At 52.0% G+C, this 26,967-nt stretch overlaps 1 protein-coding gene across 2 annotated transcripts in view; it reads left to right on the forward strand.

Moving 5' to 3' along the window:
• Positions 1-26,967, forward strand: part of ETS1 (ETS proto-oncogene 1, transcription factor) — a 68,625-nt gene that overhangs the window by 19,223 nt on the left and 22,435 nt on the right. Inside the window, exon 1 of one of the 2 annotated variants that reach the window (XM_071768897.1) lies at positions 7,966-8,322. The exons of the other annotated variant lie outside the window; for it this stretch is intronic. Coding sequence (XP_071624998.1) covers positions 8,253-8,322 — 70 coding nt within the window. The 5' untranslated portion in view covers positions 7,966-8,252. Of the gene's footprint in view, positions 1-7,965; positions 8,323-26,967 lie in introns of those variants that run through there. 2 annotated transcript variants of the gene reach the window in all.

Here is a 26,967-nt window from a genome sequence, read left to right on the forward strand (position 1 = left end):
AGTGCAGCCACAGGGCTGAGTAGCTCCTAAGGTACATTCAGACTGTGTTTTGGTCTTGGCTTTTGTACCAACCCTTTGTAGACCTTCAGAGGAGCCATGTAGCACCTTTTAATGATGATTTACCTGGCCCTGTTGGTTAAATTTGATTATCTGATGTAAAATCTGCATTGCTTGAGCATGGGGTTTGTCTTATTTCACATTGCAATGGGCAGTGAGTTGATCCTTGTGCTTTTACAACAGAAGCCTATGGACATGCATTCACCCACACTAATTAATATATTTCCTGGCGAGCCCTGATCCATTTCTAAAACCCCCCAGCATTTTCCCACCCAGGCTCCAGGAGTGGCTGCTACTCAGGGTGGTTGTGAGCAGCACGAGTGGCTCATGGGTTTGGAAAACAGGAGCAAACTTCATGTCAGCTTCCCCCTGTTCCCATCAGAATGAAACCAAGCTTCCCCCTCCTTATCCTTCCTCCTGCTGTCTCCCCACCACAAGGGCTGAGGCACAGGGTCTCTCCCTTTTCCTTGGATGGATGGAGCTCTGGTTGTAGCAGCAGGTCCAGCTGTTTGGAGCCTGCATCCAAAAGTCCACAGGAAACCAGCTCATTAGTCTGCTGACCCACCTTCCCTGGTTCCCAGCTCTGCTTTCTGGGTGTGAAAATAATGATTTAAATAGCCAAGGGTGGAAAATAATGTCTGAAAGGGGGCAAAGGGGATAGTCACAACTATTGCTGACTGTAGGCTTGGCAGAAGGAAACTCGATTTCTTCCGGGTCTTGGGAGAGTGTGAGAAAAGGTGTGGAACATCTGGAATGATTTAGCAGTTTCTTGCTGGTGCAAACAGAGCTCAGCCCCCAGAACCAGCACGGGGTGACAGAGACAAAAGCCACTGACAGCATTTGGCCTGGTTCAGGCTGGGTGCTGCAGAGGGGATGCTGACCTCCTCCAGGGACAGAGGATGCCTCGTGGTGGCCCTGGGACTCCCTGGAGCCTCGCTCAGGACACTGCAGACACCCCCTGAGATATTTGCTGCATCATCTGAATGGATTTGTTTGGCTTGCCAGAACTAATTTGCAGAACTCCAAGGGTCAGAGGTGTATTTTGTGACCTCTCGTGATGCTAAAACCCAAATGGGGCTTCTCAGGTAAAAAGGCAGATTTGATTTCACCCCATCCATCCCCAAAACCTACCCCTCCCACAGAAACCTCCCGAGAGAGGTGAACCAACTGAGCAAAAAAAAGGGTTTGTCAACATGATTATTTTAATTGACCTTTTTCCCCCCTACTTTGATTTTTTTTTTCCTATTTTAGACGTGCAAAAATAGAAAGTTTGAGCTCAGGTTGAATGACACGTGGTTTTCCTTGTTTATTTTCTTTGTGCTGGTTTAGCTCAACGAGTAGTGTATGGAAAAAAAAAAAAAAACAGAAACAGCAAAACAGCAACCCAAACTGGTTTGCATCAACCTGTAACATATCTACAAAAAATATATCTACTTTTTTCCTCCAGCTACCAGCAAACCCCAGCAGAATAATAAGGAAATCAGCTGTTTTCACACCTTTTCTGCAGGTGATGGGGTGAGGGATAGGGGACCAAACCATATTCCTTGCTTTTCCCCCTTGTATCACAAACTCTCCATCCAATGTCTTTTGGAAGATAATTTAGAAACCTGCAATAACGGGTGATGAGGATGATGATGAGGAGGAGGATGATGATGATGGCCATGGATGAGTGGCCAGAGTTGCACTGGAGCTGCGGAGCCCTGGGGACCAGCTGCCCCTTCCCCATTGACACCGGGAAGGGTTTAGGACCTCAGAGAACTCATCAGGAGCCCCTCATGGGGAGAGAGGCGTGTTATTTAATTAGCTTCACAATGAACTGACTGGGAGGCACGTGGTGGCTCTAATGGAAGGAGATAGATGTCCTTTTAGCTGGGCTAATTGTTAGGAAATAGCAGAGGCTTTGTTCAGCCCCAGCATGTGGCCTGTGATCTCTCAGAGCCCAGGGGCTGCCCGCTTATAATTTTAGACAGATCTATTCAAGCCTTTGCTCCGCATCCCCGGGGCCGAACAAGACGGGTATTGTTGCAGAGCCAGGATCGCCGTCCAAAAAAACCACCCCGAAAAACCCAAACACGTGTAGAGAGGAATATTTCTCTGTCGTTTATTCACCAGCGAACCGCCTTGCCAAGAAGAGACAATTGCAAGCCAGGAGGATTCCAGAGCCGGGAGAGGGTTTCTCCTCTTTGAAACACGTCCACCCGTGAAACCTTCATCCCAAGGATGGAAGAGGGGAGGCTTAGGTTAGACACGGGGAAAAACTCCTCAGGCTGAGGGTGGTGAGACACTGGAACAGGTTGTCCAGGAAAGGTGTGGATGCCTCATCCCTTGCTGTGTTCAAGGCCAGGCTGGATGGGGCTTGGAACAGCCTGTGCTGGTGGGAGGTGTGAATTTGTACTGGAGCGACTGGTGCTGGGCTGAGCTGCCTCAGGAGGTGCTTGTGGGGCACTTTCACCTTCAGGAAAGTGAAATGTGTAGCTGTCGTTTGGTATTTCTTGAAGCAGTGGGTCTTTTTTTGGTGGTGATAGTGGGTATTTTTAAAGATTGGAAAAGCAGAGAAGTGTTAGGGTTGTCCTGGAGATTCTTTATTAGCAAGGATCCCATTCCTCACCTTTGCAATCCCCCACCTGTGTCTCAGGGAAGGGGATCTCAAGGACCATCAGAAATCGTTTCAGTATCCTCTGTTGCCAGAAACGGGTGGATGCCAAAGTCACGGCCAGAGATGTTTTCCTTAGGTCTGAGCTGGTGACTTCTGTTTCTGCTCTGAAGGAGGCTGCCAAAGGTGCGAGGTCCTACAGATCAGCTCTGATGGGTATCGTCTGCGCATCCCCAGAGCGATTGCAGCTATTAAGAGTTAAACAGGAAAATTCCTCAGGTTATGTTAACCAAGGACTCAGCGCTGTTACTTGAGGAGGAGAGGGAAAATGTACCCAGAGCAAACAGCACTGCTGAGCAGCTTACGAGGATTTTCCACCCAGCCAGCTCTTCCAGCAGGGCACCGAGTGAGTGACAGCAGCCTCCCCCAATGAAACTCACGGCAGAACTGTATTGCTGGAGCCCAGATTAGCTCGTCAGGTTAGGAACCAGCGTGAGACCTCTGGGAAACCCATCCCAGGAGGCACTTGAAGATGCTCAAGCAGCTTCCAAGCCCTTTTCTTGAGGTACCCACAGCCCCCGGACCGGAGCTGCTGCTCCCTCACAGCCACGCGGGGACGTGCGTGTGTGCTGGAGTCCTGATGCTGAGCTGGCCACAAAGATGCTTTTTGTGAGCCATCATCTCTGCTGGAAGTTAATGAGAGCAGGAGTCGGAGAGGCTCCGAGGCGGCTTCCTCTGGTGGTGCCTGGAGGGCAATCAGAGGATGGCATTGTGGCAGCACTGTCTCGGGGCTGAGCTGGGGACTGAAGTCTGGAGCTCCGCAGCACGAACAGAAACTCGCTGTTAGGCTCAACGCCCTGAACAGAAACTCGCTTTTAAGGCAGAGGATGGGGACTTTCTCTGAGACTGCAGCCCTAGAGCATGGAGCAGCGAGGGGACCCCAGAGGCCAGCTGGGTGACAGGGGAAACAATGGTTTGGTGATGCTCATCACCTCCTGGCCACAAATCCTTGCTGTGGGAGCAGTCAGCCTTTCCTGCAGCCAGCCCGGGAACACACAGACTAACGAGCTCCATTTCCACCGCTCAGACAAAAAGGAGAGGCTGGAGTCACCGGCACAACTAATCCAGCCTCCCATGACCGGTGTAAAACAGCTCACTCAAATACTTCCCAGCTATGACGGCGCTTGAAAGGATTTCTCATATCATTTTAAATTCCAGGAAAGGTATCTCCCTGGGGAATGCTCGTGGCAGCTGCTTGCTCTTTCCTCTCATTGCAGAGGGCCACCTCCACACCCAGAGCCACCTCCCTGCTCTTTCCTTTCTTAGAGTGGTGGCTGCTGCTCTTTCCAACAATGTCCCCCTTACGATAAATCCTTTCATGTCTCCATTTCTCCCTGGAATCGCAAGCTGCTTTTTTTTTTTTTTTTTTTTTTTTTTTTTTTTTTTTTTTTCCCCTTTGCTCCTAATTTTTTTTTTCTCATGCCCTCTGGATATTGTTTACTTGACAAAACATCAAACCAAAGCCGTGACCGCTTTGCGGTCATTAAAAAAATCCCATGGCAGTTTTGGGGAAGGCTCCAATTTGGCTAATTACGTGCTGCCATAAATATCCCCCTGCAGTTTTAATTGGAGATGGTGTTCTTCATTTCCTCCCTGGAGCAGCTGGGCAGTGTTGCTCCACGTTATTACGTAGCCCTGGAGGTGGCCACGTTGTGGTAGCAGCCGTGCTGGGGAAAACTCCTTCTCCAGCCTACTGGTAACACCTAATCCTGAGCCTGCAGTAATGGGAATGGAGAGATCCAAGGGAGAAGAAAAGTTGTTCCAGCTCCGTCACATCTGGAGGGAAGCCAGCAGCTCTCCATGATGCAGGAGAGAATTTGGGCCTGGTGAAGGGAAAGAGCCAGTCCCAGCTAGGAGAGAGAGAGAGAGAGGTGGTGGAAGAGCAGTCTTGCGTGTTCAGAAACCACAGCAAAGGTCTTGTGATAGCTTTCCTTGATGCTAAATAAATAAGTTATTATTCTTTTCCCGCAAGGTTACTCAGTGTCCCTAGGAACAATGTGGCATTACTGCCCATCCTTTATTTGTTCTAAAATGTTGAAAAACAGTCAGGCTGCATTGTGGAGGGAGGGCAGATGGTTATCACCCATCAACAGCGAGATCTTCTGGGTATATTGATGGCAGGAGGGCTGTTCTCCTCAGCTCAGCATCCTCCCTCGACAGCAGAGAGCCCGAAGAGAGATTACCACGGAGTAACGACAGAATGGAAAAGGAGAGTGAGGCTTGGATGTGGAAGAGGAAAGATTTTTCTGAAGCCTGTAAGCAGCAAATAAGAACCAGTTGCTGAGGCAAAGTCATGTTTGGCAGGTCTTAAACTCTGAATGGTCACATCCCAGCTGAAGAAACTAATCAATGGATTCCTTCCATGCCTTCTGTGAACACTGAGCCATTGAGCAGCTCAGCTGGAGTTCAGAGCCAGGGCTTTCATGTGGCAGGCTCTGAAGTGAACACAAATTAAGGCGGCTGCTAGGAGGGAGCTGAGTTCGAAGGAGAGATTTCTGCTGCCCTGGAAGGAAATCTCTGTCCACAGCCTCTCCCTTCTTTTCCTCCACTTTGGAGGTTTTCGCCCCAGTGCTACTTTTGGAAGCTTTTCAGCTTCCCTGCACCATACATTGCATGAGGAAAATGAAACAGGAGCTTAGGGGAGCATGGAAAGGGGGTGGTGAGGCAGGAGGAGCTCCAAGCTTGGCCACAGCCACCAGGCTGTAGCTCAGTGTCATCAATGGGATCAGGGCCGAGCTGGAATGCCAGGAGTGTGTGCATCCTTCCTAATAAAAGCCACACAAGCTGCGAGAAAGATCTTTATTAGAGCCTTTGAACTGGTCCAGAAGAGAAGGAGCCCCATTACAGGTGTGCTGGAGCTCAGCCAGTCCTTAAGACTTTTTCCCTCACTGAAGAGGCCCACAGACACCTCAAAGGCAGCCAATCCCTCCTCTGCTACCACCTTTTAATCCCACCAGCAGCTCCATCCAGGACCATCCCTGCTCACCAGAGCTTTCTCCTACGTGGCCTCTGCTGAGCCCATCAGAGCCCCAGCAGCTTCGCCCTCACCTCCTCTTCTGTTTCATCCTGGGGATTGTGGTTTGCTCCGTGCAGGGTGGATTATCCAGCACCATTGGATCGGGGAGGGGTGGAAATCTGGGGTCGTTTCCATCTGGTTGGGACCCCAGGTGCTTTCTGATGGCTTCATTGCTGCTGCTGAGAGCCTGAGCTGGTCCCCCCACGCCAGCACACACGTGGGGCTCCCACGCTCACCCGGGAATCTGCAGTGTGCTGAGCGAGGTGTAGGAAGGGAAAAGGTTGTCAGGCTGCAGTAACTGCCTCAAATTTCTCTTCCCAAGCCTAATCTGGAAGGGCTCATAGAGAAAGGCAGCTGTTCTGAGTCCCCATTTGATTTTCAACTGGAAACATTCCACTAAAAATCTCTTGGTGGTTTCTTCCTCAGTCATTGCTGTCGATCCCCATGTAGGGAAGAGGGGACTGAAACCCCAAATCAAGGCAGGTGCAATTATCCTGTACAGGGAGAGGAAAGAGAGACCAAGTTTTATCCTCACCATCCTCTTTTCATCTTTTGATTTCCAGGCTCATTCCTGTGGCAGGTTTCAAGCCAAGGACCCACAACCTGATGGTTCAAAGCTTGTGCCCTGCCCGAGTACAAGCACCTGGGAATCAGGGGAGGGAGGTTATGTATTGTTCCACTGCTGCAGGAAGGGATTGCCCATAACTGAGCTCTCAAGTAAATTGGAAGCACAAATGCCTGTAAAATGGGAAATGTGAGTGCTTGTCAGTGGGGGAGGCACCTGAAAGATGAACTTTTGGCTGGAGCTAAGTGCCTGTCCCTCTGTGCCACCTCTCAGGCTTCCTGCTGCCTGCATCTTGAGCTATTGCCTGGCTAAACCCAGCTGCTCCTGGGAGCCAGAACTGGGCTTTCCATTCCTGCCCCCAGCACCTTGCAGCTTCTTTTAGTTACATGAACTTTTCTGCTATAAAACCACCTCAGGTGACTGAGAAAGGCGCTGCTGAAGAAGCCAGAAATAATCCTGAGCTGCAGCATTTGTATCTGCAGCTCACCTGCCAGTGCATTTGAAGGTTTCAGTGGTGCTTACAAGCCAGACCCTGGCACATCCCACAGGTTTGCAGACAGCCCTGAGCCCTGTGCCTGCCCTCTTCCCCCATTCCAGTCGGGATGTTCATTTGAGCTCCCCCTTGGTCAGAGCAACCCGGGCTCTAGGAGAGTGTCACAGACTGTTGAGACTTCAGAGAGAAAACCACAAGAGCTGGCTGCTAATGACTTTTTTATTTTTTTTTAAACACTTGTACCGGTAAATTGACATCTGTGAGTCATAATCTCCCTTCTGCTCTGCCGTTTGTGGTCTGAAGTTTGTGCTACCTAAGTATACTACAACATATTTCATGTGAAAACCAATATTCTTCTGTTAACTCGGTGCCATGCTGGCACGAAACTCCTCTTGCATCTTTGAGGTGCTTTTTCTCCTGTCGGTTCCCAAACCTTTCTCGGCCTCCCACCTGTACAAAGCACAGCCCTTCAACAGCCACCTCCACCCATCTCCAAATGACTGAGCACATGCCTGGAGCTTGCCTCCACATTTGGGCATGATTTTGGGTGGGAGTGGATCAGGCTGGCAGTAGTACCTGTGACATGAAGGGGTGATGTGAACACGAGGGGGTGGTGTGGACACTAAGGGTGATGTGGGCACAAAGGGGTGATGTGGGCATGAAGGGGTGACATGAGTGTGAAGAGGTGACGCGTGTGTGAAAGGTGGTGGTTCGTGTTGAGACAGGCAAGGTGAAGGCAACTGGCCTGCTTTCAAGAAACAGGGATTTTCGGCAGGCCTCTGCACGCAGCCAGCGGCGTTTTCCTCCTCTTCAAACTTCAACTCCCTTTTCCCCTCCGTGTTTCGGGGCTGGGACGGCGCGGTGAGGTTGTGATGGAAGAAAAGAAGCAGCAGCAGCACCCAACTTGGTGCTGGGTGTGCTGAGACCCCTCTCCATCACCCCGTGACCCCATCACCCCTCACCCCGCATCCTCCATCACCCCCCATCGCCCCTCATCCCCGATCCCCCCCAGCCTTCCCTCCCCACGCCTCTCTCCCGCACCCCGGGGCAGGGACGGCTCCGCTCCCCGCAGCGCCGGGTGCCGGGTGCCGGGGCCGCCTCCGGGGCGGGGGCAGACGGGTCCCTCCCCGCCGCTGTCACCGCTCGGGGCCGCCCCCAACGCCCTCCCCTCGGCGGCTCAGCCCGGGCCGGGGCGGCGGCGGCGGGGGACGGGCGAGGCGGCAGCGCGGAAGGGGGGGACGGAGGAGCGGAGCGGGAGAGAGAAGAGCGAGAGAGCGCGGAAGAAGGAAGGAGAGAGGAAGAGGAGGAGGTGAAGGAGGAGAAGGAAGGAGGCAGGCAGGCAGGCAGGCAGGCTCCCGGCCGCCGCTGCCCCGGCCGCCCCGCTCCTTGCCCGGCGGGGCTCAGCCGCCGCCGCCTTCCCCCCCCCCGCCCCGGTCCCGCCGCCGCCCCCCCCGGTGCAGCCCCAGCCATGAAGGCGGCGGTGGATCTCACCATCATCAAGACGGAGAAGGTGGACATCGAGCTCTTCCCGTCCCCCGGTAAGCGCCCTGCCCGTCCCCAGGGAGCCCTGCGGGTCCCTTCGCCCCGTTTTGTTTTTTTCTCAGCGAGGCCGGTGGTAAGAAAATATATATTTGGTGAGGATTTGGGCTTGTCTTTTCTGGTTTGGTTTTTTTTTTTGGGGGGGGGGAAGGAGTTGTCTTTGGTGTCTGTGCCCTGCGCTCTCCCCGGCTCTGCCCCGCAGCACCGCTGGGGGAAGGCGAAAAGGCGAACTTGCTTTCCGAGCAGTTTTAAGACTTCCAACCTCTCCCCCCACACACACCTCCTCCCTCCACCCCTTCTCTGAAAAAACAACCCGCCGCCGCTCCAGCCTCCTTTTCTCATGCTTCACCCGTACGGGGATGCAGGCAAGCACCTCCGGATGGGAGGCAGGAGTGATGTACTCGAATGAGTTTGGGATTTTTAATTTTTTTTTTTTTTTTTTTTGGCCTCCTCAGGCCATGCCTTCCCTTCCTTGGCAGATCCTTAGCGGGGATGTGCGTTCCCTCATCCCTGCTGGAAATGGCTTGTCTGGTCCAAGCACTCGTGGTGTTTGGGAAGCAAAACTCCAGCGGTAGCTCCTTTGGGTTTTATCACGTTCAAATCCGCTGCTTTGATTTATATTTTTCCCTCTCACTCGAGCTGGGGGAGTGGATGGAGGAAGGGTGCGGGAGCTCTCAGAGGCAGCAGCACCTACTGGAACGAGGCTTTTTTTTCCTGTTGTAACGAAAAGTTGAGCTGCTGCTGGCTGTGGTTAACGCTAAGAGTTGAGTCTTTACCATAAGAAGGGCTGTTGTTCACATAATGATGTCGTCTGACTGCCTGCTGACCCCAGATCTCAGCCGAAGTAGAGGATAAGGCTTGGAGAGCCTTCAGGGCAAATAAACAAAAAACAAAAGCAAAAAAAACCCAACAAAAACTTCCCTTTTTTTTTTTTAAATTTTTTTTCTTTTGGGTAGAAGCGAGTCCTATTGCTTCATCTCTCTCTGCTGCAATTCCCACTGTGCCGGAGCGGAGGCTGTGCTGGGTTTTGTGCCGTGCCGGTGCGGCGGAGAGAATCAAATTAAAGATAAGAGTTGTGCGTTTCTTTGCCAGTTCACAAGTTTCTTGGAAAGCCAGAAGGGGAGCTCAGCTCCTGCCAGGCAACATGATTTCAGGCTGCGTGTGGGAAATAAAGTGACAGCTGAGTGCTGGAGTGGAAGGGGGGCCGGAGCAGCACAGGGCTTGGTGCTCAGATATAAAATAGATGCCTGGGTAGCATCAGGCTGGCTGCAGGATGTCAGACACAGCCTGGGGATTTGCCACCCATGGGCTGCACTGTCTCTAAAGTGGGGAGGGTCTTTTTCCTGATCTTCCCACACCTCGAGTCCTGTGTCCAGTTCTGGGCCCCTCAGCTCAGGAAGGAGATTGAGGTGCTGGAGCAGGTCCAAAGGAGGCAACTGGGCTGGTGAAGGGACTGGAGCACAGATCCTATGAGGAGAGGCTGAGGGAGCTGGGGGTGTTGAGGCTGGAGAAGAGGAGGCTCAGGGGAGACCTCATCACTCTCTCCAATTCCCTGAAAGGAGGTTGGAGCCAGGGGGGGGTTGGGCTCTTTTCCCAGGCAACTCTCAGCAAGACAAGAGGGCACAAGAGGTCTCAAGTTGTGCCAGGGGAGGTTTAGGTTGGACATTAGAAAGAATTTCTTTCTGGAGAGGGTGATGAGGCATTGGAATGGGCTGCCCAGGGAAGGGGTGGATTCTCCATCCCTGGAGATATTTCAAAAGAGCCTGGATGTGGCACTCAGTGCCATGGGCTGGGAACCACGGGGGGAGTGGAGCAAGGGTTGGACTTGATGAGCTCTGAGGTCCCTTCCAACCCAGCCCATTCTAGGATTCTATGATTCCCACTCTATCTGCATGGAGAGAGGACCCTGTTGCCAGAGATGCAATTTGGGTGCCTCTGACAGCAAGGCTGAGGAGCAGTTTGTGTCTGTGTCCCACAGCTTTGGTTAAAAGCCCATTTAGCAGGGACTGGTGGCTGCATTTCAGGTGGTGATGGCAGTCTGCTCGCTTGCAGGGGGACAAAATGCGGATAGGGAGAAACTTCTGGTCCATTGGGGCAGGGCTGGGAGGGTGTGCAGTTTATTTCTCAGTTCAGACCAAAGTGTCTGTTGAAATTTATGCATCTCCTGGCACCAGTGAGAGCGTGGTACAGAGGGCTCTGTGTCATGTAGGTGTTTGAGCACTGGAGCAATGTAATTGCCCTGTGCCTATAGGGAGGGCTCAGTGTTTCATGCTGCCTTTAAATTCATTTTCATCTCTCCATGAAAGCTTTTTTTTTTTCAGCTTATGTCAGCAAGTAGTTGACCCAAAGTTTAAACTTGGGCAGGAAGAGCATGGAAAAAAAAAAAAAAAGAAAACCAAAAAAACCCCATAAACCAAAAAGGTAAAAAAGAGCTGATTCCCTCTCAACTTCAGCTGCAGGCGCTTCTGTTTTGGTGGCTGCCTGAACACTGTGAGCCAGAAAGGTCAATATTGTCAATTAGCTGGCTTAACCTCATTTCCCCTCTTTTAGAGAATGCTGAAGCTTTCTTGCCTGGTCAGGTTGATGTTGAGAGAAGGAAGATGGGTGCTGCTAACTTAGGTTTCAGGGATCCAGCAGTGCCATGTGTAGGGGATGTAACTTTTCTCTATTTTGGGCAGAGGACTTCTCTGCTCCCTGATGCCTCATTCAGCCCTTGGTTTGGTTGCTGAAGCCACCACCCAACCTGCCCATTGCTTTTCTTTTCATCAGCCTTGCTGAGGAGACCCAACCCCTTGTTCCTTTACCAAGCAGATTTGTTTCAGGGCATCCATAGGGTTAACCTTCTGCAGGGAGAGGGTCGTTGCAGACAGAGGTTTTAAGTTGTGCAGGATGTTTCATGTGCCAGGTGTTTGATGATGCCCTGTAAAACTGCAGAGATGCATTGGCCACACTGCAATATCCCCCTTCCCACCCCCCCTCCCATCAAACCTCCCTCCAACCCACACGTGCAGGCAGCCTCGGCGTGTAAAAACTTCTCTGGGATTTGTAGTGTATCCAAAGAGTTTAAAAATAACCCAAAAGGGATGTGAAGTTGCACAAAGCTTCCAAAGGCCAAATTCCAAGCACACTCCCCCCCCCCCCCCCCCTAAACACACATGCTGTTGCCAGCAAGAATGTGTGAGTGAGATGAGTGGGTCAGGAGCCAAAAAACCCCCATGGCAGTGGGCTTCTCCTTTCCCATGCAAGTTGTGTGTGCGTGGGTTTTCATTGTAAGGGTATGACAGAGGAGATGGCAACAAAACTTTTAATTGCAGCTACGGGACTGATCCACCAGTGGGCTGGTGGGACTCAGCTTACTGCCTTTTTTCTAGAGGGCTGAAAACCCAAACCATGCAAAAAATGGACTCGAAGGAGAACTTAACCTTGCAACTGGCAAACGCTGCCCTCTGCAAATCGATTTGTTTTCTCCAGCTCTGCAAAGCCCTGCTTGCTCTCTATAGTCAGAATTAACAGCAGCTCTGCAAACCCTGCAGGAAGCTGGCAGTGTGGTACTTGGGACTCCCCAGTCCTGAAAGATGACAAGGTTTTTTTTCCTAAAGGCTGGTCAAGGTGCTGTAGAAGGTCTGCAGTGGCAGGTGGTGATGCTGGGCTCCCCATCCTTCTGCATCCATTCCCTCTCTTGCTTCCTTTCTCTGGAAGTGAGTTGTGTCCTTCCCCAAGGACAGCTGGGACACAGATGTGTTGTTTCTGTGCACGGGTGGCATCCCAGGGGTGTATTTTTTCTCTGGCAATAGTCTTTCCCTCTATTTATGGTTTGGGACAGGGCTAAAGCAAGAGTTCTGCCGTGGTTGCTGTAGGGAACCCGACAGGTTCTATGTGTTAGGATGCAGGATCTGCCTGCACAGCTCCCCACAGCCAGCTCAACCTTTCCTTTTGTCCTTTGCTTTCACTTTCAGTGCAGGCACACCGGGGAGTTTGCATGCAGAGCCCGTTTTCTGGCCAAGGCATTCCCTCCTCTGCACTGCTTGTCTGCAGGGAAACGGCCAAGTGCTTCCCTGGATGCATCCTCATTGTGGTGGTGGGATGGGATCCTTCATCCTTCTCGGGAGGACAAGTTTCCAACCAGCCCTCCCCTCCCAGCTCTTTATGTGCGTGCCCAGAAGAGGGTCACAGCTCCATCATCCCCTGGAAGAGGGGTCAGTTTGGGATCTGACTGGGGATGAGTGTGGTGCAGAGGGACTCGGAACTTCTTTGGTCCTTGCACAGCTCTCAGCCTGCAGTCTCAGCCACTGCCTGACTCAGTTTCCCTGCTGCTGCTGAGCTGCCCTTGGTGGTGCATTGCACGGGCACGTTTTTGCATGCTGGGCGAAGCAGCAGCAGAACTCCAGCATTTCCCTCTCTCCTTTTGTCTCCTCTCCCTTCCCGTGCATCACTTTTACTGGAAGAGCATTTCCCTGGCCTCACCCCGACCCGCTGCCTGCACATGGGATGCCAGAGGGTTTCCCTGCAAGCTCAGCAAAGCTCTGGGAGGTGAAATGATTTCAGGGATGCAGGGAATTCCATCTGGCATCTTCTCTGAACTCTTTTGCTTCGGATTTACCAGCACAGGTGGGAGCTGGGCTTTGGCTGGGGCTTGCTGTGTGTGGACACGGATCAGCAGCCAGCCAGGACCAGCCTGGAATACACTGAGGGCTTGGGGCTCCCCTGGCATTTTGGGTGCTGATTGCCTGTGGAGGAGGTGAGAATCTGAACTGAAAAAGAGCAATTCTCTTTCTATGCGCTTAACAAAATGCCCATTACTGTGGTATCCAGGTAGGATCGGAGCTCCCCAGGAGGCAGGGCACTGGCTGCCTCCAGCTCCAGCTTTCCAAGCACCAACCTCTGGCTGCTTCAGAGACAAAGCTCTGAAAAGAGGTGGAAAGGGAAACCTTTCCTGCAGGGACCCACCGGCTAAAACTCATCCTTGCCAAGAGCATTTTTAACTTGGTTATAGGGAATTAGATTTCCAGGAAAAAGGAGCAAAGCCCCATTTCCTTCCACTTTTTTTTTTTTTTCAGCATAAGCTCCCCAAAGCATGTAACAACTGTGTAATTACAGTGTTGTTACACCAAGCGGCCGCTAATTTGCCATGTAATTGCAGCGTGCCATGCTTTGATAGGCCTTATAAAATGAAAGGATAATGCAGCTTCCTGCTGGAATGCTGCTCTCAGCTGAGGATCAGGTCCAATGCCATCCCAGGCTCTCCAGCAGGATTATGGAATTGTACCAGGAGAGGCAGCTCTGGAGCAGGGTGCTGTGAAAAAGCAGAGACTGCAGCCTCCTGGATGGATCCCTGCTGGAGGGGGGACGTCAGGGACAGGTTTTAGGGTGCAGAGGTTGTGCTGTGGTTAGACCTTGGGATGATTAACTTGATGCTGGAGGGAAAATTTAAGAGTGTAAAGTGGCAGATCTGTCATCCCAAATGCCTGTTGTCACTTGTGCTGTCAGTAGCAGCTGGGATTTGGAGAAGAAAGGAACAAATCCAGGTCAAGGAATTGACCAGATCCCAGACAAGGAAGAAATTTTCCTTTCTGCTCAGTGTATGGACACAAGGTGAGCAAATTACACAAATGAGGAGAGCAAGTGTCATTGCTGTCCCTGGGATGGATCCAAAGCCATCTCCAGGCTTTCCAGTTTTGCTCAGGGGAAGACCTGTGCTTGGTAGGATGGGGACTCACTGAAGTAAAGAAGCAGGGGATGATCTGCTTTTCAGGAGCATTAAAACCACCTCCTGAGCCAGGGGTACTGTGAGTTCAGGGGTCCCCAGGAAAACTGGGATCTTCTTCTGGGAAAACTGGGATCTTCTTTGGGTGCAGGATTGTGCCTCTGGATGCTGAGACCTGACCCCTCAGGGCTGCTCTCAGCTGCTTGTCAGGGGTGGTTTGCAGCTGGTCCAGACCAGCCTAACTCCTCTGCAGCCAGGGATATTTGCTCTGAACCAGTCTCATCCCTGCAGAAGCCAGTGGGACAAATCTGTAGCTGATAATAACTCTACAGCTGTCTCACAGCCAAAAATTGGGCCTGCACCCCCCTTTTTTTTAACCCACGACGTTAACGACACGGCCGTGACAGCATCTCAGCTCTTTTGTTCCTTTTCCGTGACTAAGCTGCTCGCTGCCTGTGTTTCTTTTTCTTTCCTTTTTTTTTTTTTCTTTTTTCCTTGTGTAGTTTATAATCTTGCAACTAGATACAGAAAAAAAAAAAAAAAATTGTTTGCAGAGCTGGCCAAGAAGGCTCAGGGTTCCCTGGCATGGGGCCATGCTTATATCTCCAGTCAAAATACTGCTGGTTAAACAATAAATATTTATTGATTCTCCTACAAGCTCCTACATTTTTCCCAGGTGCAGTGGAATTTGAGGGGGGGGGGAGGGCACTTGGGTCCTGCAGATCCCTAAATTGTGAGATGGCTCCAGAGATAACAGCTCTCTAGTGGTCTGGGATGTGAAGGTGACCCTTGGTTCAGTCCTGCTCTGTGGCCCCACACATCCAGCCCGTAGATCTGCTCTCTTCTGCCCATCCCAGCTTCCCTAGATTTGGGGATTTTTCCTGCAGGCTTTGGTGGTAATGATGGGAAAATGTGGAGTTCTGCAAGGAGCTTTACCCGCAGGAATATCACCTTGAACCTGGCTGGGACCCGTGTCCTGGAGGCGAGTTACCTACGGGTCGTTTCCAGAGATGGGAAAAAAAAAAAAAAAAAAAAAAAAAGAAAGAAAAGAAAAGCAAATCAGGCTGGTTTCAGTTTGTAATTGGGTTAAAAGGCTCAGAGATTGTAGACACCCGCCGGATCTGAAAGCTGAGACATTAACGGGCTGCAAATGTTTGCATGCAAAGCCCCAGCGGCTGCGGCTCTTGAGATGAAGAAGCAGCTTTGGGCGTTTGCATCGCTCATCCCCCTCCTCTCTGCTGGGGAACTTTGGGCCTATTGGGCCCTGGCTGGGGGGGGTTAAACCCAGCTCTGCACCTCTGCTCGCCTCTTTCTAAACTGTGAGGTGAAACTGCATCTTTTTGGGGTTAGGTGGTTTTGTTGTTTTTTTGGGTTTTTTCCACTTGCAAAAAATCTGAGGCCTGGTTTGTTCCCTTCAAGTCACTGGGGCAATATTTGTATCTGCAGGACCAGGCAGGTGATGTGTGTTCCCCCATCTCCTCCCCTTGCTCTTGCTGACCATTTTTTGTCTCAAATCACTGTTGGTACCTGGGTACCAGGCCCCCTCCATCCAGCGACCTTCTCTGTGCATCCTGCAGGTGGTCCAGAAAAAGAGTCCAAAACGCAAGGAAAGAAACAGCAGCTTTCTTTCCCAGGCAAGAAGAATCCCCGGGTTTCTCTGGCTCCCTCTGCTTTGGCACTGATAGCTGAAGATCAGGGGGCCGTCAGCCTCTGCTCTTTGCTGGGCGCTGGCGGCAGCTCCCGGTGTGGATTGGGATGTGGAAAATCGCAGGGCTCCGTCTGGCTTTGAGCTGGGCGGGCTCTGGGGCTGGAATTCCCACCCCATCACCTCCCGGTTGGTGCCGGACACAGCAGCAATCCCCTGCTCCAGCAATCCTCAATCCTCTGCTTCTCAGATTTTTTTTTTTTTTATCTTTTTCTCCCGTTAAACCTTTCCTGCAAAGCCCGGCAGAGCTCTGCATCCCAGAGAATTCAGCATTATTCCCCTTGGCTCCAGCACCCCCCAGCAGCTTTGAGGGGGGGGTTGCCGGGATGGGGGGTGGGATTTCTCTCCTCTAGGAGTGCAGGGGAAAACCTTCCCTGCCTCAGCCCGGGTTGCTGATGGAGCTGTGCTTGTAACCCCAGAGGCTGTTAATGCCCGGGCTGCGTTTCCTCGTTACACGGAGGGGATTTTAAATTGGCTCCACATGGATTGTGTTCCTTGTCGCACTTTTCCCGGAGGGTGATGGCATGAGGAGGAATGTGGGTTTGATGAAAGAAGCCAGACACTGAGTCAAAAGCAGAACAGCTCCCCCCCCCCCCCCATCTAATTTCAAATATTTGATGTGATTCCAAGGCATTCTTCAGATGGCTGGTGAGGAGCACAAGGAGAAGCCAGCTGGTGGGACTTGGCTTTTTTTATTTTTTAATTCACCATGCCCAAAACCTTGGGGGAACTGGTTCTGGCCTCTGCCCCCAGAAGATGTCAAAGAAAAGCCTGATTTTAGGGGCAACTGAGGCACGGTGTTCCCAGTATGCTGCAGTGGGAACGTCCTTAGCTGGGCTCTCCAGGTTCCCCTCAACTTGTTGGTTTTCTGCTGGGCTGCATTAAGCTGTGCTGCACCTCTCCATCTCCTCTGCAGCACCAGGAAGGCCAGGACCAACCTTCCTCTTGGGATTTCCAGTTTGGATGTACTGGTTGACTTGGGAATGAGACTTGGGAGGGAGGTTCAGCCTTGTGTTCCTCCAGGAATGAAGTGTCTGGCAGATCAGGATGAGGTTTCTGTGTCCTCCTGGTGGCTGGAGTCCTGGGCTGGGATTTCCACTGGGATGCTGCCTCTCCTGGGATGTGCTTGCAAGTCTCAGGAGGAAAGCTGCTGACTAAGGGAAAGTTGCCACTGATGTTCCAGCCAGTAGATTCCAGAAACTGGATCTGGACACTGGGAAGTGTTTTGGGATTTGTTTTCTGTTGCTTTTTTCAGTCCCCTCCCCCTCTCAGCGCTGTCTATCACAATAATCAAAATGTGGCTTTTTGACCCACATGAATGTTTTGTTCTTCATAGGCATCTTCATGCATTTGTGTAAAACCACTTAATTTTGGTCAGTGTTCTGGAAGCAGCAAGGGTTTGAATTTTTTTTTTTTCTTACCTTTTAGTTTTGAGAAATTGTTTACAGAAACCTGAACCATCAGAAGAAACAACTTGCAAAAGCTTGAGCACTCCTGGCTTTTTCCACTGGAAAATTAGAAAAAGACGCAGTGAAACACGTGAAATTTGGGTCTTTTTATTTTTGTGCACATTATTGTTAGAAGTGGTTTTAAAATACAATACCAAGTGCTTTCTCTTTTTGAAATCCCCAAGGCACGTTCCCCAACCCACTCCAGGTCTCCAAAGTGTCCTCTGAGGTCACTCAGCACAATTCCTGCTCATTTGCAGCCAGAGGTGGGGAAAAAACCTTTCATTTACTCCATGCCCAGCATCCCCCTCAGGCACCAGATGAGTCTGACAGGTCGGGAGCAGCAGTGTGAATCCCTGTTCCATGCCCTGACCCTGGGGCATTTCCCAGCTCCCTCCTTTCAAAGGGATGCCAAGAAATTCGGGTTTGATGTCAGAGGACTCTCCCCCGGTTCTGAGAAGCCCGGTGCTGCCAGGGCTCTGGGAAAGTTTCATTTTCCAGCACCAGCAGAAGGGTTTTGAAGCTGTCACGGTAGCTGTGGCCCCGGGGGGGGTGGGTTGGGCTCTGGGGGTGGTTTCCATCCCTTTAAGCAGCTCCAGATTTGAAGTGGGCTCTGAAGCTTCTGACTTGAAAGGAGCCCCAGCCCTGTGCCTGCTTTGCCTTTGAGCTGGATGACTGGTGCACGTTCCTGCCTTCAAACAGCCCCAGCCCAGGACCATATGGATCCTATAGAGTGTCCTGGCTGCCCAGGGCTCAGCTAGTCCTGGGCTAGAACAGCCCTCTTGCCACTAGCCCAAGCCATTTGGCATCTTCAGGCTATGATCATCTTTGGCTTCCCCAGGAGTTCAGTAGCTTCTGGTCTTTGAGAGCCAAAGTTAGGGCTAAAAAAATTCAGATAAAGCCTAATATATATATATATCTATAAGTGGGGAAAAAACAAACAAAACAAAACCAGAGAAAAAGCAGAAAAGCAAAGGGGAGGGAAAGCAGGGACAGTGTGCCTTTAAACAGCTGTACTCCTGTGTGTAACTCTGCTTGCTAATCTGGTGACTAATTCAGTGCGTTGGGAAGCAGCTGCCTGCCAAGCTGGGCTGTGTCCCCAGCCCAAGGCTCCAGGAGTCATCAGGTCCCTCCCTCCTTTCACTCTCCCCCCCCTCTGCTTCCACCCCACCACTCCCCATGGCAATTTATTTACTCATCCAGAGGGCACAGCCCCGGCGGTCTCTTGACTCAGCAGTCCCGGGATGATGGGAGCTGTGGGAGCAAATTCCAGGCAAGAAATAATCTCATGACTTGTCCTGGAAAAGATTGCTCCAAAAAAGATCCCCTGACAGTCATGGAGCTCTCCGTGCCCACCTCTCCAGCACAGCCCTGGCAAGGATCTTGATTTCCCAACCTCGGGGAGCCAAGGCAGCCTGAAGGGACTTGTGGGATCTTTCTCTTGGAAGAAGGATGGATTTGGAGATGGGGATGGCATAGGGGCCCTGGACCCGTTGGCTGACAGGGCAGGGAGCACAGAGCTTGGGGTTGTGGTGATTTTGGGGTCATTCCTCTTCCTTCCTTCACCCCCAGGAAATTTTAGTTCTTCCAGAAGTGTTTTTGCTTGGACACCAGCAGGGCTGGCACTGGGGATGGCTTGCAAATCATATCTATGTGCTTTTTTTGCCTGTTTTCATCCTACATCTCTCTTTAACCGTAGCCTTTTTCCTCCACCTTCTCCCCATCCAGAGTCACTTGAGTCCCAACCCCTTTTGAAGGCACTTTGGGAGGTTCAGTCCCGGTGCTGGGGAAGGGATTGCACCAAGTTTGGAATTAAAAGTTAAACCCATGTGTTTTGGGGGAGGAAGGTGGGAAGTCTGTAGGTGGGCAGGGCTGCTGAACTGAGAGCTCTCCTACCTCCTCCTTGGCTGGGGATCACACAGCTCCTGGGGCTGGGACCACAGGGACACAGGACTCCTGCCTCCCTGGAATGGTGCCTATCCACCCTGATGCCTTTTGGGATGAAGATGCTTGGAAAGAAGCAGCAGCCTGTGGCTCTCACTCCTCGTATACTTCTGGTTTCACCCAGCCCCTAAGCACCCATCCAAAGCTCTGCTGAAGCTCCTCCAGGCCCTGTGACAATTGAGGGAGAATTCCCGGAGTTCCTGGCAAGGGCTCTCAGCTCCCCAGTCGCCAAATGACGCCCCCTCCACCCCCCCCTCCTCCATTTGTGTCTCCTCCTAATAGCCTCTTGGCCTGAGCAGCAGAATTCAATCAGCCCTTTCACCATCTGCTCCCAGGCACTTCTGCTGGGGAAGGCTGGGGGCCAGGGAGCTGTAATTCCTTAATAGCTTCCGGATGCTGCACGGGGTGGATGCGAGGGCTGCGAGCGGCTCAGCCTCTCTCCCCCACAACCTCAGCCTTCACCAAGGTTTCCAAGCTCGGGCTTCCTCTGGACAAATCTGAGCAGCTCCAAGCCTTCTGATTGATCCCTGCCTGCCCTGTGCTCTCCTGTCTGTCCAGGCTGAGGCCAAGAGGTGACATAATCCCCATCCTGGACAAGCCTTGGCTCTGGGATGCAGATGACTGAAGGTGATGGGGCAGCCCAGTTTGTCTTTGGCTGCCTTCCCCTGCTCACTCCCACCCTCTCCATCTTCTGAGAGCTTTTTTTGGTCCAATCTCTGCGCTGGTCCCTTCCTCAGTGGGAAGTTTCCTAGAAGTCAGAGCTGGGGTTGCTTGGGAAAACCTTTGCTTTCCTGCATAGGGATAAACTGGAGATTGCCTGGAAGGGGCAAAGACTTGGAGCTCTGTTGCTTGCTCTGGGATAGAGGAGGCTGAATCTCGGGGCTCTTCATCTGCCCAGTGTGCTGGAGAAAATCCCCTTCTTCTTTGCCTTCATTTCCTTGCCTGCTTTGCCAGAATAACACCAGGAGAATCGTTCCAGTGTTGCAATGGGTGCAGAGCACCTGTGGCTCTCCTTCATGGGCTGGGACGTGGGTGGTGCTCACAGAGATGTCATTTGGTGGCATTAATGGAGGGGTTGTGCCCAGGGGACCAAGGAGCTGTGCCTGGCTCAGGCAGCAAAGCCAAAGGAGTGGGTGCATCCTTGAGCATCTTTCAGCTCTTTCTGCCCTTCCTCCCCTCCTGTGAAACGATGCTACACCAAGAGATGAGGCAAGCACAGGGAAGATGCCTGGCGTGGATGTTGTGAGCTACTTGGGATGGATGGGATGGGAAGGATGCTTGGAGAGAAGAGGGCTCAAAGTGCTTGCAAGTGGGGAATCTTCAGTGGCAGTAAATCCAGTGGTGCAATGGAGCAAATCCATAGATTTGCTAATTCCCCTGCTAGAGCAGGGGAATTAGAGGAATGTGGTTCCTTAGGCTACTTGCCACCTCTTGGCAGTGGCCAGCAGAGCTGATTGTTTGCTCTGAAGAGTTACAAATCTTTTTGTTGATTAGAATGATTGATTGGTTTTGGTCTAATATTATTTAGCCAGAGCAAACAGGACTGAGATTTACCACCCACTCTCTGACCTCCCAACCTTCATCTGTTTGCAAAAGCCTGTACAATTATTTGTTTGATTTCAAAGCTAAATACTCTAATCTCTCCTCTTCTGCTTTGGTAACTGCCAAGACATCTTGGCCTGATACAGGAGGACAGACCTGGAGCCCTCGTGTGTGGTGGCAGAAAGGGACAAGGTGGTGAGGTGGGGACATGATGGTCACCAGGTGAGGACAGAAGCTCTCAGGCTTCTCCTCCTCTGCACATACCTTGGTGATCCAATGCTTTCTGGCCAGAGCCAAACCCCTCCCTGCTGTATGGAAAAAAAAAAATAAAATGATGCTATGAACACTATCAAATCCTAATATTAGAAGAAGGGCTTTGTGGGGGCTTTGCATCCCTCTGCAATCCAGGGGTGTGTGTGATAGGCTGCAACTTGCAGCCTCCCGTTGAGCAATCGGCGCTGGTTCCTTGGCGGCTCTGGCTGCTGGGCTGGCAGGAGCTGCCCCGCAGGGAGGGAGGGGTTGGCTCGGGAGGCTGCGGAGGTGGGGGTGGGATGGGCGGCAGGAATCTGCAGCTGCAGAGGGATGTGGCAAACTTCATCCCCGTCCCCTGTGCTGCCCCGGGGCAGCCTGTCTGCTCCAGAGGTGACCCAGAGCTGCCGAGCCTCCCTGCCTCCTCGTCATCTCCATCCCTTCTGGCTTGGGGTGGAGATGTCTTGGATTTGAGGAATGCTGTAGGAATATCCCTGGTCGCCTTCCACTCTTGGCTTTTGGGTGGATACCACAGCAGGTCCAGCCCCTCCAGCTTTAAGAAACGTTCTTGGTTTATGAATGAGAGAGCTGGTGAATGGAGGAGAGCAGCTTTGATGTGGGGGAAGATATTTTGGGGGTAGAACATAATCCTAGCTCGAGGGCTTTTCAGCCTGTGTTCTGCCATGTGGTACCCTCGTGTCTGGCATTGCCTCAGCCTAGGGGCAAGGGCTAAGGCCAGGAGACAGAGAAATCAGTTTATGCAGGAATTGGGCTGAAAATCCAGTGGAGGCTGGGGAATTCCTTGGGAAAGACAAGTTGGCTGAGCATCTGCATGTCTAACCCTTTCCTGAGACAAGGAGGATTGGGGATCCTTTTTAAGACCATTGTAGCAGGGACATGGAGTCCATGGAGATCAGAAGTGTGTTCTGATGGTGCTGGGCAGCACAAAGAGTTGGGTTTTCACTCTGGGCACGGAGTCATTCCACGTGGCTGTGGCTCTGGGGTGAAACCATCCTGAGCTGTGAAGTCATGAGTAGCTTTTACAAAATGTGTTGGCACAGCCTGTTCCTCAGGTGTGTTTGAGCAGACTTGGAGGGCTTGGGAGCTCTGTGGGGTGATGAAAGAGCTCCACATGACTGAAAGTTCCTTGGGCCTCATCCCTGCTCCCAGGGGACATCCCTTTGCCAAGAGACCTCAGCTTTCCCTTTTCACACTTCCCATCCTGACAGCATCTTCCTCACACAATGTTCTGAGGATTAACCTTGGCCCGGCCTTGCAAAATCTCTGCTTTCCCTCTTCTGAGAGGCAATCACTGGTGGTTTGGCAGCTCCATCCTTCCCTGGAGCAAGAGGAGGGATGGATGGATAGATGGATGGATGGACGGACGGATGGATGGAGGAAAGCTCCATCTGAGCTGCTCAGGTGTGACACAGTCCTATGTCCCAGGTGTGCTTTTGCATACATATGTCTATGGTGGGTACTGGGATGCATCCTTCTCCTGGGAGAAATCCTCCAGTCACATCACTTCCTTCATCAGAGGGGTCAGAAATGGTATCATCAGCCAGGGATCTGAGGTGAGAACAGCACAAGTCCTGGTTTTATCCCAACTGGAAAGCCGTGGATGCTCTCGCAGATGACGGGAAGCACCGAGAGTGGACAACCAGGGCCACACTCCTCACAGTGCTGGGGCACAGCCCTGGGTTTGCTCTGGGAGGGCTCAGGCTGTGCTCTTGTGGCTGTGGAAACCTCCAGGGTGGTTGGGCCAGCACAGCCCTGCAGGGCTCCAGCCCAGCCCAAGGAGAGTCAGGAATGTCAAGAGGGTTCTGGTCCCAGGCCTGAGCCGTTCGAATACCTCAGGCACCCTTCCAAGAAGCAAATGAGTATCTGGTTGTTTGCTCCGTGGGTTCACGGGGTTTTGGGAGGTGTGTTTGATTCTTTTTTTGTTATTTTTTGTTTCCCATTTTCTCACTGCTGTTGAGCAATTGGAGCTCCACTGCTGGGACCCAGGAGCTGGGTTTTAGCCACTTGTTTGCAGAGGAGCATCTCCTGGAGCTGGAGCACTGATGTGGGGCAGCTGGCACGGGCACCACCTGGACTCACTGCTTCCACTTGACCCCTTTCAGCTGGGGTTGGGTGTCCATTACAAGCTTTGCTGAGCCCACCCCAGGCTCCCATTAGTGCCTGCCTGCCCGTGCAGGGGGATTAGAGCTCTTTAGCAGCTTGGTTAGGGAGGATTAGAGCGAATTATCACAGGGGAAACGTGTCTCAGAGCTCTGTGCGGGGCTGGGAGGTGTCCCCTCAGCTCTCCTAAGGAAGGATGGAAGGCAAACAAGCCTGAAAGTGAGATGCTAATCTGTCCCCAGTTTTGAAGCTGGTTCAAGAGTGTTTGCCTTGGCGGGAGGGGCTTGTGCTGGGTGAAGGGTGGAGCTGGAGCCTGGTAGCACAGCATAACCTCTGCTGTTGCTTCGCCACCATGGAAAAAAAAAAATAATCTTTTTGCTGACTGCTTTGCATAGTTTTGATGAGTGCTTTGAAACCATGGTCACGTTTCCCAACCTCAGAGGTGGCCACATCTCCCCAGTGCTCACTTTTATCCATCTGTGCTCCTTCCAGCTGCCGAAACGGAGAGGATGGAGTGAAGTTTTCCACCGAGGGAAGCCCAAGAACTGTAGGTTCTGTCCCTGCCTGCTGAGGCTGGGGAAACATTCCCATTCTTGCAGCCAGGGTTGAGTCAAGCCCTGTGGTTTTTGCTCAGCTCCAGCCCAGGGGTTTCTCTCGCTCTCCTTTCCCTCCTCTCCCCCACAAAAGCCTGGGAGGACCGAGCAAGCTGACCACCAGGCTGCTGTTCCCCTGCCAGCTCCTGGGACTGCAGGGGATGCCACTTTCCCAGGATCTGCATCCCAACACCCACGGTGTAAAGCCAGGAGAGAGAGAGGGAATGGAAAGGAGCCTGAAAGAGGGAGCAGGAAGCCTGCAAGTTTGATGGCATGGGGATGGTGTGTGATGCATCCTTCCACCTGTCAGTGGTGCTGCCTGGTTCCTTACCACCTGCAGGATACCTCCAGCCAAAAGAAACCCTCCCTCACCTTTTGGTTGCTCTGTCTACATATTTTTCCTGCTGGGCACGTGTCTCCCAAGCACCCTCTGGCACCCATTTGGCAGAGAGGTGAAGCAATTTACCCCAAAGGCTGAGCAGAGCATCCTGACCTCTCACCTTAACCTTTCTCACCTTCACCTTAACCTTTCTCACCTTCACCTTAACCTTTCTCCTTCCTTGCTCCCTCTGATGCTCTCAGAGGGTCCAAACTTGGAAAAAACACTTTTCTCTGCATTCAGGGAAGAGAGTTTTCGGGCTCTTTCTTTTTGGGGCAGAGCTGGCCCCCATGACACACCACATCTCCATAAGAAAGCTGCTGAATTCCGGAAGAAAGCTGCCTTTGTTGTGCTTTCTGCAGCCCTAAGCAGTGTGGGCTTTTGGTTTCCTCTCTTGTTTTTCTCTTGAAGCCCAGCTTTCATCTCAGAGTATTTATTTTTCACTGCTTAAAGGACAGAAAAAAAAAAAAAGACTTATTTTTCTTTTTTTTTTTTTTTTAAAGAAATATATTTATCTTAAAATAGCAAATATCTGGGCCTTTTGTGCCATTCCTTGCAGAGGGAAGCAGGGCTGCTCTCTGGTGAGTTGCTGCAGGAAGGGGAACCCAATCTCAGATTCTCTGTGCTGCCCAACCCTCTCTCCCCTTGTCCTGTCCCTGCATCTCCAGCAAACCTGTGCTCACCCCTTCTCCCCATCCATCCTTATATGCTGGCCTTCCCTCCCATCCCCTTTTTCCCAGCTTTCTGTCCTGCTTTCCCTTTCCTCCTGCTGAATTTTGCTGCCCTTTGGGTCCGAGGAGCCCTAATTGGAACAGGCCGGCTCCTCTCCTGCTTCCTGCGTGGGAGTGAGAGGCAACGCTTGTGAAAACAGTTCAAAAGTGCAGACAAATTTTTGCCTAATCCTGCCTAAATAACAGGGGGCTCAGCCAGGGGTTATTGCCCGGCTGCCCCTGCTCCAAAGAGGGGGGCACCTAGGAAAAGCAAAGCTGCCCTGGGGGGTGGTTGAGGTGCCTGGAGGTGGAAAGCTGAGCTGGGGAGATGGTACCTGCCCAGCCTGCTTGTTTGGGGAGCGTGGGAAGGGTCTCGGCTCCTGGCCCCCCTCTCTGCAGCCTCCTCTTATCCTGAGAAAGGTTTCTCTGCTGCTGAACCCTGCCAGCTGGGGGACATTGGGAAATGTGCTGTGGTTCAGCTTCTCCCCCATCTCTGCCCTGGTTTTGGTCCTTGTGAGGGCTGGAACGTTCAGGGTGGAAGGGGGGATGAGTTCAGAGGGATGAGGAGGTGGAGATGGGGAGTTCTGGGGCTTGGTGGTCACAGGGGACATGGGTAGGAGAGCAAACCCACATCTTCCCTTGCTGACCCTCTGAGAAACTCCTCCTGCTCCACCCCAGTGGTAGGGGAATGTCCCGGGCTGTGTGACAGTCCTGGTGGCTGTCATGCGTGGGGGCTCAGAGGAGGAGCTCACCTAGCTCAGGGTCAAGGACAGGCCTTCTGAGGAACAGACAGGCACAGATTTGCCCAGCTCTTGGATGCCCAGTCCCAGTGAGGGGATTTTTCTTGACCCTGCAGATGAACCGGTTTGAAACCAACATGCAGACTTATCCCCATGGCTCTTTCAAGCCACCAAAGGGTTCAAAATCCTGGTGGTTAATCTCTGGCTTGGGAAGAGGAGGATGAAGCTGGGCAGGGTGTGGGCTTTTACCTGGGACAACAGAGCACTGGGTTCCTGACCTTGGTGTCCATCCCTCAGAGCCAGGGCAGGAGGAAGGGAGCTCCACTCTGATCCACCCTGATCCAGCAGGCAGGATGGGGGCCAGGCAAAGGCACACTGGGTTTTGATGGGAAAAAGAGTGAGTGGCCGAGGGGAACTTTAAAGAGGCACTGACCCTGAGTAGAAACTCGGGTGAAAAATTAATTTACTCCCATCCTCCTGCTCTGAGCATATTTTTTTTCCCTCTGCCTTTACTGCCATTTATTTTGCTTATGCAATCAGATGAGAACGCTTTGGCGTGCAGCATTTCAAGGTCAAAATCCCTAAAGTTTGTAAATTGTAGTGCTTTAAAAAGATCAGATGTGTAGAAACAGTTTATACATGAGGAAGGAGCCTGGGAGAAGCAGAATGGGAACTGGGAGATGAACTTGGTGATCTTGGCCTCTTTGTCCCTTTGCTGGATGGTTTTCTCCCAGGCTCCAGGTCTTGGTGCAACACCTAGCACAAGTAGGGTGGTGGGGTTTGGGCAGATCCCCCTTAGGATAAAACCCTTGGCAATGGGAAGATCACTGTTAGCCTTGTGTCTTTCTGAAATTCTGTCCCCAGGGGTATCAGGGAGCTGGAGGTAAAACAGGGATCTGGTTTTGAGAAGCCTGAAAACTTAAACCCCCGGATCCTTGGCTGTCCCTCTGTGCCTTCCCACCCTGCCAGGCAAACGACTTCTCTCTGCTACAGATGCTGAGGATGCTGGTGACATTGTTTTCCAGAGCAACTGCAGCTCCTGGTAGCATTTAAAAATCCAACCATAACACCCTGCCTGCCCTCCCAGAAGGAAAAGGCACCGGAGTTCCCTCCCAGCGTGGGGAGCAGGACCAGCCAGGCAGCAAACCACACGTGGCAGCCGTGTGGAGGAGGCTTTTACAGAGCTCATAAAACCACCCCAGCAAGCCCAGGCTGTGGGCTTTTTGCATTCAAGCCCTGAAATTTCTGAGGTGTCACAGCTGGAGGTGGTGCTGGGCTCCTGCTCCTTTCCCAACCATTCCTTGGGAGCCCCGGGTGTGTGTGTGGACTTTGTGGGCAGCAGGAGGGACACAAAAGGAGAGGTTTTATTTGTGCAAGATTTGATTAAAATCTTGGAAACAGGTTTCAGATGGCAGTGAAAGCTGAAACCGGGGGAGCTGAGCGCTGCTTTTGTTGCTGAAATTCTGCTTGGCTCTGACCTTTGGGCATCCCAAGGTGGAGGTGGAGGAC

Source organism: Heliangelus exortis, chromosome 26, assembly GCF_036169615.1.
Source record: "Heliangelus exortis chromosome 26, bHelExo1.hap1, whole genome shotgun sequence".
Lineage (NCBI taxonomy): Eukaryota > Metazoa > Chordata > Aves > Apodiformes > Trochilidae > Heliangelus > Heliangelus exortis.